We start from the raw sequence: 14,371 nt of genomic DNA on the forward strand, positions 1-14,371 counted from the left end.
AGAGCGCTGAAGAGAGGAGGGGTTGGTGGGGTTTTCTTTTTTTCTCAAGGAAGGTGCAATAACGGGATTCTGTAAGAGGAAGGCATTGGATGGAAACACTCACCTCCTGGGAACTGTCCTTGAAACTCTCCGAGAAGGTGGAGTCCGGGGGCGTGCGGGATTGCGTGGCGGGGCTGAACTGGACCGAATTGTGGGCGAGCTGAGGGCGGTCGAAGACGCCCACATGGTTGTCAGTTTCAGCGCAACTGCTCGGCACAGTCAAACCGTGGAGAGGCACCTCCGTCTTGACGGACGGGTAATTCTGCAGGGCGGCGATGGACACTGTGACGGTCGTGTCTGACAGGAAACACACACAAGAGTCAGATGGTTTCTGGGTGGAAGAGGCAAGACTGACATTAGTGGACCTACCTGGTGATGGGAACTGGGTCCTCTTGTCCGGGGCTAGCTGGAGAATATTGAAGGGCCCCTTGAGGACCTGAATCCTGTTCTCCATGCCTGTCTCTGAGAGGGAAGGCATGGGATGTCCCGTCTGAAGCTGGTGTCTACACAAAGTAAAAAGCTTTTTGGTAGGGGTGTCCCAATACAACTTTTTCACTTCTAATACGGGTATTGGCAAATACTAATATTAATACGATATCAGCATATTATTTAATTGGTCCTTCGCTCACCGCAAAACAGCACCATTTTAACACCTACTGTGCCTTTTAAAAACAAAAACTAACTTTTACATTAAAAAAAGATTAAATAAAATAAATATGAAAGACAATACAATAGAATGTTTAGATATCAGCTACACACTGTCATGTTTTTAATTATTTATTTCTTTAATTTCTTCTTCTCAGCACTGTCCTTCACACTCACTTTCTTCCTTCCCATGCTTGGAAAAACAAAGTTATGTCGATCTCTCGCTATAAGCTAATGCTGGCGAGTAAGACCAGATGTTTTGAGCGGATCTTATGGGTTTCACTGTGACACAGAGTTTTTTTTCTTGCAACTTAAAGCATAACAATTAGCCTAGACAAAGATCTTATCTCAAAACTCTGACAGATTTAACTGTTAAAGTGATATTTTTTTTGGTGACACTTCGTGGTCAAAATAATTAATGTAATAGACCTTATGATGCAGTAAATTGAACGATGCGGACGCGTTTGTTACTGGATACTTTCCAATACACTTCTGCCGTGGAGACTTTGTATCTGTAAGTGATATGCAACTACCGTATAAATATTTGATAAATGGTAAATGGGTTATACTTATATAGCGCTTTTCTACCTTCAAGGTACTCAAAGCGCTTTGACACTATTTCCACATTCACCCATTCACACACACATTCACACACTGATGGCGGGAGCTGCCATGTAAGGCCCTAACCAAGACCCATCAGGAGCAAGGGTGAAGTGTCTTGCTCAAGGACACAACGGACGTGACGAAGTTGGTAGAAGGTGGGGATTTAACCAGGAACCCTCAGGTTGCTGGCGCGACCACTCTCCCAATCGCGCCACGCCGTCCCCATGTTTATTATGTTTTAGACTGAAATATTGTTGTTAAATTTTTGTTTCATCTGACCACAGAACTTTCATCCAGAAGGTCTTATCTTTGTCCATGTGATGACGGATGAAACAAAAATTTAGCTGTTTAATTCTAGATATCACATGGACAAAGATAAGACCTTCTGGAGGAAACTTCTGTGGTCAGATGAAACAAAAATGGATCTGTTTGGCCACAATACCCAGCAATATGTTTGGAGGAGAAAAGGTGAGGCCTTTAATCCCAGGAACACCATTCCTACTGTCAAGCATGGCGGTGGTAGTATTATGCTCTGGGCCTGTTTTGCTGCCAATGGAACTGGTGCTTTACAGAGAGTAAATGGGACAATGAAAAATGAGGATTACCTCCGAAATTCTTCAGGACAACCTAAAGTCATCAGCCCGGAGGTTGGGTCTTGGACGCAGTTGGGTGTTCTAACAGGACAATGACCCCAAACAAACGTCAAAAGTGGTAAAAGAATGGCTAAATCAGGCTACGATTAAGGTTTTAGAATGACCTTCCCAAAGTCCTGACTTAAACACGTGGACAATGCTGAAGAAACAAGTCCATGTCAGAAAACCAACAAATTTAGCTGAACTGCACCAATTTTGTCAAGAGGAGTGGTCAAAAATTCAACCAGAAGCTTGTGGATGGCTACCAAAAGTGCCTTTTTGCAGTGAAACTTGCCAAGGGATATGTAACCAAATATTAACATTGCTGTATGTATACTTTTGACCCAGCAGACTTGGTCACATTTTCAGTAGACCCATAATAAATTCATAAAAGAACCAAACTTCATGAATGTTTTTTGTGACAAACAAGTATGTGTTCCAATCACTCTATCACAAAAAAATAAGAGTTTTAGAAATTACAGGAAACTCAAGACAGTCATGACATTATTTTCTTTACAAGTGTATGTAAACTTTTGACCACGACTGTAGGTCTGGTTTGCATGCTTAGTTACCATCTATACCCTTTTTTAAAGAACTTGCATAAAATACAAGAAAAGACCAACCTTGGGTGCTTATTGGAGGACATTTAAATGTTAACCGGCTATCCAGTTTTACACAAGTAAAGGGAGATTTTGGATACAAGCCAATATCTTCCCATGCTTGTTTTTTTACTCATATCGGACCAATATCAATATCGGACCGGGAGATCCCTACTTTTTGGTATTCAAACAGTATCTCCCTACATCATACTGAGATCTGAAGCGACATGTCAAAGACAAAATATGTAGTAAAACCAGACATTATCATTGCATAAACATATTACCATATTACTGAATGTGAAGTTGTTTTCTGAATGACTTCTACCTCAGCGAGTCAGAGCTTTTCTTTCGGTCACACACACACACACAAACACAGCAGGGACCTGGAGAGATGCACCGAGATAGCAGACAGGAGGGAGGCGCTATGATGCTAATTTTAACATAATGGTTATGAATAAAGCAAAGTCATTAAGTAACAGTCCAACAGCTATGGCAGGGGTGCCCAAATATGGCATGTTGGGTCTTTTCCTTTGGCCTACCAACGGGTGGCTTCCCAAATGTAATACATATTCATACACGTTCAACATGAATAGGTGGATAATTGCCACCTATTTTAACTTTGGCCCTCACAGACAAAAAAAATGGCACCACTGAGCTAAGGAATATGTTTTATTGCAATCTCCTAGTTATTTCACTCATATTGAGAACATAACATCCTCCATGATTTACTCCGGGTTGTCCTCTACCTTGACACTGAGAAAATGCTACAGCCCCTCCATGGTAGCCCACTGCTGTTATACATTGTGACCCTTACCTTTTGTTGGGATCCACATCAGAGACCAAAGCATCAGGCTTGTTCTGCGCTATTGTTCTTTTTTCCCTGGGCACCTGTATAGGAGGGTAAACACAGCCGCTGAGCATCTGACCACATCACATCAAGCTGCTGTCTTCAGTTACATGTCCGTCCTGGCTCTACCTCACAGATGTTGCGAAACACTCTTTGCGTGTTGTTTCGGTAAAGCCTAAAGCAGGGGTTGGGCGCTTAACCTGCACCTCAAAAGTCTGCACGCTTAATTGAGTTTGAGTCCACAGTGATTGTGTCATCGGAGCTGCCGCACGAGCCAAGAAACTTGCGCTCTTGGACGCTACCTATATGCCTGTCAGCCAAGTTGTGAAATTAACAAGTTAATTAGCCTAGCAACTAACTTCTCTGCTTGTATCAATCGTTATTTCGTCAAGATTTCAAAATAGAACTTGGGATCTAATATACAGTTATAAACATTGTTGACATTGTGTAACTATAATTGGCCGATTTTCGTGAAAAAGTACATGATTGCCATTGCTGATTAATGCATACTTGCCAACCTTGAGACCTCAGATTTTGGGAGGTGGGGGCGGGGCGGGGGCGGGGGCGTGGTTGGGGGCGTGGTTAAGAGGGGAGGAGTATATTTACAGCTAGGATTCACCAAGTCAAGTATTTCATATATATATATATATATATATATATATATATATATAGATATATATATAAAAAATACTAAGTCAAGTATTTCATATACATATATATATATATATATATATATATATATATATATATATATATATATACATATATATATATACATATATATATATATATATATATATATATATATATATATATATATATATATATATATATATATATATATATATATATATATATATATATATATATATATAAATAAATAAAAGAAATACTTTAATTACAGTGTTCACTTATTTACACATATACACACACACAACACTCATCTACTCATTGTTGAGTTAAGGGTTGAATTGTCCATCCTTGTTCTATTTGTCACTATGAGTACCTTGAAGGTAGAAAAGCGCTATACAAGTATAACCCATTTATCATTTATTTTTCTAACCATGCTGAACGCCCTCACTGATGATGCATTGCTGTGTGGCACGCAAAAAGTGCTTTCATCAAATGCACTAGATGGCAGTATTGTCCTGTTTAAGAGTGTCACAACATTGCTGTTTATGGCAGGCAAACTGCTTCACGGTAGACGAAAACGTGACTGCTGTTGTTGTGTGTTGTTGCTGCGCTGGGAGGACGTTAATGAAACTGCCTAACAATAAACCCACATAAGAAACCAAGAACTCGCCCTCGATCATTCTACAGTTATAACGTGATTGGGCAGGTACGCTGTTTATATTGTGTGCCTGAATTTCGGGAGAAAATTTGTCCCGGGAGGTTTTCGGGAGAGGCGCTGAATTTCGGGAGTCTCCCGGAAAATCCGGGAGGGTTGGCAAGTATGGATTAATGACTTTTAATGTCGATCACAAACGCAATTCCCCTTAGGATGACACTGTATTTATCTTTAGTCCGGCTGACAAGCGGCTAGCAGCTGATGATGTGTCTCCATACACAGTGTGGAGCCACTTCTTTAACATAATAATAATCCCCTCCATTACAGAAAATAAATTGCATTTCTTAAGTATCATTATCTTTGAAGGATGAGGCTAAACATGTCATTCACCGAGAGCAAGCCAGGAGCTAGCATGCTAAAAGCTAAATTAACCGCTAAGCTAGCTTTAAACAACATCAAAAAATACTTAGGTGATTCGTAATCTTTAAGAATTGTAGTTGGAACAGCAGAAAGTAAGCAGCTATTAATAGGATATTAACAAGTAGTCTTTCTAGAGTCTAGAGAGTGAAGATAATATAACAACAACTGTTGGCGTGTCAGCATTGTCACAGTCAGTACACGACATGAATGATGAGGACGGAGCAATCCATGAATTGATGGTGTCAATACCAAGGGTAGTATCAGTACATGATCGATACTACAGTTATTAGATTGATATTTTTACTGTCTCAAAATATTTTTATGGCATTTTTGGTAACTCAGGGAATAACAGCCATTGGACACAGAGGGACTTTGAGTGCAAAAAAACAAAATATTAACAGTAAACAGTAGTATATAGTAGTTTTTCTTATTTTGTTTAGTTATTGTGTACTTTTGAGTTGACTTTGTTTTGCGCCAACAATTGTTTGGTTGCATGTATATAAAGACTAAAGAACTAGTTCAAATGTTGTCTATGGATATTCTCATTCATCCAGGTCATTGTAATCTCAGGGCATTCTATCGATATCAACTGGACTGTTTGGTTTGTCTTAGAAGACGTTTCGCTTCTCGTCCAAGCTTCATCAGTTCATGCTCATAAATTAGATTAGTCAGATCTAGTCAGCCAGTCTAAGTTGATTTTGTAAAACTGTCAATAGGACTCAAATTTAAAAAATTACAGTTAATACATGTGATCGGTATTGGCATCGGCTGATCCATCTCATAGATGATCAGTATCTGAATCGGCAGTATAAAACCCTGATCAAAACATCCCCAGTGCTATACATATATCCACTTGTATTTCGACACGTGACTTCTTCCCGGAAGTGAAAACCAGTAGTGGTCAACCAAGCTAACTATCAGAGTACAAAAGAGACTTACCGGTAAGTCTTCCTGCAAAAAGCAGACACGAGCAAAAAATCAAAATTGGCAATGGAGTAGAGCCCTATACTTTATCTATTGATATAAAGGATTATACATCGGTCACGTTTCTAGACATATCGAAATATTGAGCTCCAGACATCATTCTACACAACAAAACAGATGAAAACGTGGAAAGGCACGGAGGTCTACAACTTCTTTGTGTGTGGCTGGGTCAAGGAAATTGGTATCAAGACTCTCCCGGGTAAATATGCATCGTTTTTGCTTGGGTAAGGTTACATTTCATGATTTAACCTCATGTCTAACATGCCACGTTTGTTGCTGTTACACGCGCCATTTACGAGTAGCATGTTTTCCCCGTCTTTATCAAAATATAACTATAGATGTCAACATTGTGTATGTGCTGAAAGCTTCATTTCTGATTGCTGCCTTTGGTAACAGCTTAACTCTTTTCGGTCTTGCTCACATTTGCTTTCTATTGTTTAATTGGTTTTACCCTTTAAAATCGTTTTTAATCATATTTATTTTATATTGGTTTTACATGTATTTATTTGTTGTTTTTATTCAGTCATTGGTGGAGCTAAGGATAATATTTTAATATTGTTTTTAATATTGTTGTGCAGCACTTTGGAAACATTTTGTTGTTTAAATGTGCTATATTAATAAAGTGGATTGGATTGGATTATTTAGGCTCGCCAAGTTGGTGCTTTTAGAAACACTCGTAAGCAAAAATGTATTTAAGAAATACAAATAATATCAAGATAATACTTACATGGGATATAATAACAGTTAAAAGTATATCAAACAAACCTTTAACGAAGTGATCACTGCAAACTCATGCATTCTTAGACTCTGCTCCCTTGGACTGGAGTGTGAGCTGCATGTTTTTCTTGTCGTAGTTTTGTAAAATCTTGCACTCTTCCTCCCTTTTTGATTACCTCTCGAGGAACTCTGAAGAAACGTCTATCCCTTTCGCGATTTGAACAATTCGTACAGCCGAAAACAACACAAGCATCGGGCATTTCTTCTTCGAGAAAGGCTAAATGGCGCCTACGAGTACCCATTAAAAAAACAGAGCTAGCTTGACCACCACGCATATTTAAAGGGCAGGACGTGACTCGGACGTGGCGTCGGTAGAATCCAAGCAATTTGTTTGTGTGTTTGCTAGCTAGCAGGCTCCCTTCTGGTTCATGGAGGAGGATGTAGCACAATAGGACCTTAATATTTTGGACTCTGGGATGCAGAAACACACCAAAATGTGACATGGTTACAACTGTACACATGCACTATTGTTTATATTTTGTGTTTGTTATCTAGCTTCTACTTCCTGGTTCATGGAGAAATCTTACCATTTTCGGTTTTCAAAATGAATGCTGCCACAAAGACCTTTGCACACTCCCACGGTAGCGTTTTCTAACACATTTCCTATATTCATAATGACTATCAATCTCGGTTATTAGTCGCGAAGCACCGCTATTGTACCTTGTAGTAGTCGTAGAGCAGGCCTAGAGCGGCGGCACTGTCTTCGTCCCCGTTGATGCTCATCATGGCCTTGGTGGCAGCTGTAAGTGGGTTCTCCAGGAACGATTTCCAGGCTTCATCCTCCGTGGTGAAAGAGCGACGTTGGGCACCATAGTTGGGGTCATTCTGCAAGACTAGGACAGCACGCTTGCTGTTGAATAAAAAGGTGATTGTGATGAGAACAAGACCATTGCTACATTATTTTTTCAATGAGGAGGATATGTCTTCTGAATGTTCTGAACTCCTGTTTGAATGCCAGTGTCGAATTGGGCTGAATAATGCTGCTTGGAGGATGCAGCTGTATTTAAGTTGACAGAAGCAAATAACCGCCAGGGTCTCAAATTAAAACCAGGTCAAACATCATCTGCATTAACAGCTGTGGCTGAAGGCAACCTCTCAATGGTGTTTGTATTAACTCCACAAGATGGCAGCAGCTATGTTTGCTGCATCATCACTTGGAGTGAAACTCATACTGTTGTTTATCAAAGGAACTTGAAGGGTTTTAATGCTGGCTAAACAGCCAATCAATCAATCAATCACAATTTATTTATATAGCCCCTAATTAGAAGTGCCTCAAAGGGCCTCACAAACCACAACAAATCCAGTTTGTGCTTCACCGCTATGACAACATTGGTTCTGTTGCAGCTGTGTTGTGCAATAGATTTGTAAACAAATGACCATGTGGTGTACACTGGTGGATACATTTTTCTTTCCACTTTTTCTTTGTCAGTAACTATTGATATTGGCATTAATCAGGGATATTCAACTCAATTGTTTTGGGGACCACATTTCCAGAAAGCTAGGAATTAGGAGAGCGTTCTTCTCACTTAATTTTTTGTCTTATTTTGTATATTCCTGAGAACCAGCATAGACATTTGATTTTAGACTATTTATTTTGTCAGATTTACCATAGCGCTCGCTGTTTTTAAGGAACTTCTGCAGTAAACCCGGTCAAAGGTCATCTCTATGACAGCACTCTGGTGTTTTTAAAAAGAGAGTCTCTCACAAGTTTTATTTTAACGGAACTCGCGGGCCACCAAGCGAACAGCCCAAGTGATGAAAAAGAGAGGACCTAATAGAGAACCTTGAGGAACTAAAGAAGTTGAACAAATGACTACAGACTGCATCTGAAGTAAACAAGCTACAGCAACACCTTAGTTACATAACTCACATTATGGGAAAAAAATGTTTATCTGCCAAAAAGGAGAGGACTTAAAGGGGTGTCTCAAGGAACGCCTCAGTTATGTAAATCACAAGTTTGGACCCTATTGTTCTATGTTTGCTAGCAAGGTTAAAATATCAATGCAAGGATCTGCCAATGTGTTTACAGTGGTCCAAGTTCCTCCATACCAGGGGTTCTTAACCTTTTGGACCCCGGGGCTCAACTTTTCCACTACAGAGGTGCCTTAGGCTTACTCAAATAATAACACTGAATTAGTAATAATACTCTTGAGTTTAATGATATTCAATAATTATGTCTAACCTACTTACAGTTTAACAGGAAGAACCTTGTCAAATGATATAAAACCATGTGTTAATCACAAACATTATCAAGACTTAGGTCAGGTTGATTACAAAATAAATGCTAACCATATATACTGCATTAGAAGCAGAGGTGGGTAGTAACGCGCTACATTTACTCCGTTACATCTACTTGAGTAACTTTTGGGATAAATTGTACTTCTAAGAGTAGTTTTAATGCAACGTACTTTTACTTTTACTTGAGTATATTTATAGAGAAGAAACGCTACTTTTACTCCGCTACTTTTATCTACATTCAGCTCGCTACTCGCTACTAATTTTTATCGATCTGTTAATGCACGCTTTGTTTGTTTTGGTCTGTCAGACAGACCTTCATAGTGCCTGCGATTCAACAAATACTGTCACTGATGACGTTCACTCCGTTCCACCAATCAGATGCAGTCACTGGTGACGTTGGACCAATCAAACAGAGTCAGGGGTCACATGACCTGACTTAAACAAGTTGAAAAACGTATTGGGGTGTTACCATTTAGTGGTCAATCGTACGAAATATGTACTGTACTGTGCAATCTACTAATAAAAGTTCCAATCAATCAATCAAAAGTGTGAAGGAAAAAATACCTTTTTTTATTTCAACCGTTCATCCCGTCCTGTCTTCACAATAAAAGTGCCGCTCCATCGCGCCTGCGCTTTCAAAATAAGAGTCTCCGAAAGCCAGCACAAACAAGCTAGCAAGCTACGGAGTTTGCCGCCAATGTATTTCTTGTAAAGTGTATAAAAACGAATATGGAAGCTGGACAAATAAGAAGCCAAAAACCAACCACTTTCATGTGGTATTAGACAGAAAGGAGGAACTTTTTTTCTCCTCCATTTGAAAACGTGGACGATCATTATCATCACTACTGTCTGATTCCAATCAATGCAAGTCATCAGATACAGGTAATACACCAACTTATATTCTTGTTTTCATGAAAGAAAGGAATCTATATGTGTTAAACATGCATGTATATTCATTAAAACACCTTTAACATGTAAACAAAAACGGCAAAATAAATAAATATAAATTATATACTGTATATATCAATGTATGTATACATATATATGTGTGTATATATATATATATATATATATATATATATATATATACACACACACACACACACATATATATATATATATATATATATATATATATATATATATATATATATACACACACACACACACACACACATATATATATATATATATATATATATATATATATATATATATATATATATATATATATATATATATATATATATATATATATATATGTATATGTGTGTATATGTTACTCATCAGTTACTCAGTACTTGAGTAGCTTTTTCACAACATACTTTTTACTTTTACTCAAGTAAATATTTGGGTGACTACTCCTTACTTTTAATTGAGTAATAAATCTCTAAAGTAACAGTACTCTTACTTGAGTACAATTTCTGGCTACTCTACCCACCTCTGATTAGAAGGCACTCATAAAAACTGATGAAAAATAAATTGACATACAATTATGCAGCGCTAAAATAAATTATTTTATTGACAGTTTAGTTAGGAAACAAATATTATGATTACTTATAATTAATTAAAGTGCAAATAAAAATACACCTTCACCACTTTAGTCGTAATTTTTGTGCTTAAGAAACTTCTCTATGACTTTGGCTCCAGGTATCTCCTAGTGGTTAGAGTGTCCGCCCTGAGATCGGTAGGTTGTGAGTAAAACACCGGCTGAGTCATACCATTACGAAAAAAAAAGAGAAAAAAAAGTGACTTCCAAAAAGGGGAGGACTTAAAGGGGGTACCCTGAGGAACACTTTAGTTATGTAAATCACAAGTTTAGACCCCATTGTTTTATGGTTGCTAGCAAGGTTAAAATGGCATTGGAGGGATCTGCCAAAGTGTTTACAGTGGTCCAAGTTCCTCTATATTACAGAAGCACTTTAGTGTTTTTAGAAATTTGCTCCAAAAACGTTTGTCTCCCAAGTTTGGAACTGAACTCACAGCCCTGATATATAGCATTTACGATTATTCTTAACAAAAAATTATTACGAAGACGCAATCTTCTTGAGGGTTTCACAAAAAAAACAATCACGGCCTTGTCACTGAACTCAAGAATGAGTTCTTTATCTGCAGGACCAGTTGTTCAGGCTCTTCTGGGATTGTGCAACAAATCTCGGTCGCGAAACGGCCGATGCGCTTTGAGTAAAGATGCTCTACAGGCTCATCCAGTGTGGCAACTCGGGCACCGCCGAACGCTTCTTCATTGGCCCAGAAGACAACCACCGGGTGACCCGCCTGACCGGGTCACATTCTTACCTTCCTTCTGTTTTTATAAGGCAACGCACTTGCGGAGGAAAATAAGTTCCGATGTGCTTTTGTCTGCCGGCCTCGGCAGCTTTGTAAACACAATCGCCCCTGCCGGTTGCACCACGAAATACTCAAGTCCGTGCAGTTTCAATGCTTCTGAGTGTTGAACTTCATGTTTGTTTTCACAGGTATTGAAAACTTTAGTTAATTTTAATAATGAGGCCTTGCTACTCCGCCTTCCAATCGGACACCAAAACTGTTTTAATCAAAAATGCTAGAAGTACAATATTAAGTTTAATATGAGATATTTGAAGTCCCAGAAAAGAACCGTAGTTCCACTCTGGGTGTTGAGCTGAACACAAACAACAAATGATAATGTGGCTCAGTTTCTATGCTGAGTATCTACAACAAATGCAGACTTTTCCACTCTCAATGGTCAATGCAAAGTGGTAATTAGTAATCCTAGATCTAATTGTCCCTTTCTTAAACCGCAACCTGATAAGAAGCTTTATTTGGGTGCAATATAGGGAAATTGAATCTATGGTTTTTTTTTTTATGATTTTGTCGGATTTTTAAAAACCTCTCTTGGACAAATTTTGTGAGCAAATGTGGAGGAAAATCAACTAAAATCCTCAAACAGCCCCTACGCTTGCTTACATTGTTAAACTAGAGCCAACGCCTTACAGGTGTACTATTTCATTCCCCTCAAAAGTCTCCTCGCATTGCCCTAAAAACTATAACAAAAAAAAAGGTAAAAAATGATGACCTCATGGAGGAAAAACAATTATATGCATGCAGAAAAGTAAAAGATAGGACATTCTCTACGACAATGTGAGACTGACATCACCTCTCTCCTGTTTATTCCTGAACAAACATCATTAGGACTAAACACATATATAGACTCCAACTGTGAGTGCTCCAGGCAAAATCAAACATCTCAAAATGGAAGAAAAAAAAAAAAAGAAGAAAAAAAAATAACACCCATCACTCTCACAAGAGAGTCTTTTTATTTGTATTATGCTGAATATTCTAACAGGCGTCTGTGCTGTCACGACAGGTGTTAATCCACCTGTGCAGGCACCGACATGACAGGTGGACCCCATGAGTGACAGCCAGGTTATGGAATAAAGATACAAACTTACGTTCATAAAATTAAAATATTCCTCAAGCTAGATTAAAAAAAAAAAATGCGTTCAAGTTAAAGTAAAAAAATAATCAAACGAAAGCAGAAAAAAAATGGACGTTTATAAACTCCACTGTAAAAATGCGATGTAAAAGTCCAGAAAAGTATAAATAAAGTGCGTCTTTTTTGTTGTTATAGTGTGAAGCTGTTTGTTGTGAGGGCGAGAAAAGTGGCGAGTCCAGCGACAACTTACTTGTCATGCTCCTGTGACATCTCGGTCGGTCGAACTGGACTTTCTAGTTGGGACTGAAAATCCGATCCGTCTTCTTTAAGCGTGGAAAAACTCCGCCGCGAACGTTTGGATGAGGGCAGCGGCAACAAACAACGTGTCCCTGACGGAGCAGAACGGGTTTTGTCGGCTCGACTAGCTTTTTTTGGGAGGAGGAGGGGGGGTTTTGCTCAGAAAAATTGAGGACGGTTTTACCTGTGACGGCGCCTGCGATTGGATTACAGGTGTCCTGGGGGCGGGGCTACGATGTCAATTGCCCTTTGTGAGGCTCTGATTGGCTGAGACGGCCACAGACCTAAACCATAAGAGTGGAAAGGATGGAAATATAGTCTGAGATTTGACTGTTGACTTTTTAGTGGGTTACAATGGTGATGAAATGTGATTGATAGGCTAAAATGTTCATTATAAATCAAATTTGGCTATTTTAATTTAAAAGTAAAACATAATACATGCACTTCTCACAAAAGGTTAGGGAAATTTGACCTTTTGCAACTTTAACAGTTGTGTTCATTTTAAATATCTTTCACTACTTTTAACACAACTTGCTTTCTATCATGGAGCTGACATCTGTTCCTCTCTGCAACTCTTCCAGTCTTGGTTGCAAGCAGGGCCTTGCCAAATTGGGGCCTCCAGCAGAATTACATTTTGAGCCTTTTTTATTTATGTGAAACCTATTTTATACTTTTTTAATCAACCTGAATTGTTTTTATTATAAAATATATCTGTAATAATACAGAAATTGAAGTACAGGTATAGGGGTTTTTACAGGAAGTTTGAAAATAAAAAAAGAAATTGGGGCCAGAGGCAGAATATTATTAATGTATTATTTATTATATTTATATATATATTTGTTTAATCACACTTTATTTATTTTTCTTAATTATTAAATATATTTGTTTTAATATTACATAAATTCAAGTACAGGTAGGAAATCTTTACAGGAAGTTTGAAAATAAAATAGAACCAAAACAAAACACTAAATTAGAGCCGTAGGCATCATTTTATTTTAAAAACAAATTCACGCTTTTTTATGTGAAAAAATTCAACTTTATTTATTTTTTTGTTGTATCAAATATGTTCAGTTCAGTCCCGTTTCAGTTATTTTGAAAATGCATACGATACAATGTAATGCATCACATATTTCCAGTTGTTTCGTTACAGCATGTCCGAAAAGGAGTAGGAAGAAGCAGAGCTTATTTAGTCTTACCTCTTTTCATATCATAGCAGTTTTATCCCATTTCCTTGTTTCTGTTTGTAACAGAACAGTGAATAAAAATAAATAAACAATAAATAAATATACCCTAAGTAAGTAAACAAATATTAAATACATAAATAATCATTATCTCATTTAAAAAAAAAGTTTCAAGATGTTCATCATAATTGTTCTTTGGACTTTGTGAACACTTGTAGTTTGAACAGTCTCTGAATCATATTAGGGCTTTATTTGATTTATTTGCTTACTCCATTCCATTATTTAATTCCACATACTGATATGTTAATGATCTTAAGTGTTGTACGTCCATACAAATGTCCTCTAAGGTTATATTTCTCCTCTTATGTTGAGAAGAATTGTTGTACATTCTTGCAGGTAATAGTGT

At 37.9% G+C, this 14,371-nt stretch overlaps 1 protein-coding gene across 2 annotated transcripts in view; it reads right to left on the bottom strand.

The window, feature by feature from the left end:
* Positions 1-14,371, bottom strand: part of grhl1 (grainyhead-like transcription factor 1) — an 82,075-nt gene that overhangs the window by 26,723 nt on the left and 40,981 nt on the right. The window contains exons 1-6 of one of the 2 annotated variants that reach the window (XM_061968392.1): positions 12,738-12,923; positions 7,495-7,684; positions 3,333-3,406; positions 409-542; positions 278-336; positions 104-199 (exon numbers count right to left, since the gene is read on the bottom strand). In XM_061968392.1, coding sequence (XP_061824376.1) covers positions 104-199; positions 278-336; positions 409-542; positions 3,333-3,406; positions 7,495-7,684; positions 12,738-12,757 — 573 coding nt within the window. In that variant the 5' untranslated portion in view covers positions 12,758-12,923. Of the gene's footprint in view, positions 1-103; positions 337-408; positions 543-3,332; positions 3,407-7,494; positions 7,685-12,737; positions 12,924-12,968; positions 13,069-14,371 lie in introns of those variants that run through there. The other variant, XM_061968390.2, reaches the window with a different exon arrangement.

The sequence above is a fragment of the Nerophis lumbriciformis genome, linkage group LG08, assembly GCF_033978685.3.
Source record: "Nerophis lumbriciformis linkage group LG08, RoL_Nlum_v2.1, whole genome shotgun sequence".
Taxonomy (NCBI): Eukaryota; Metazoa; Chordata; class Actinopteri; order Syngnathiformes; family Syngnathidae; genus Nerophis; species Nerophis lumbriciformis.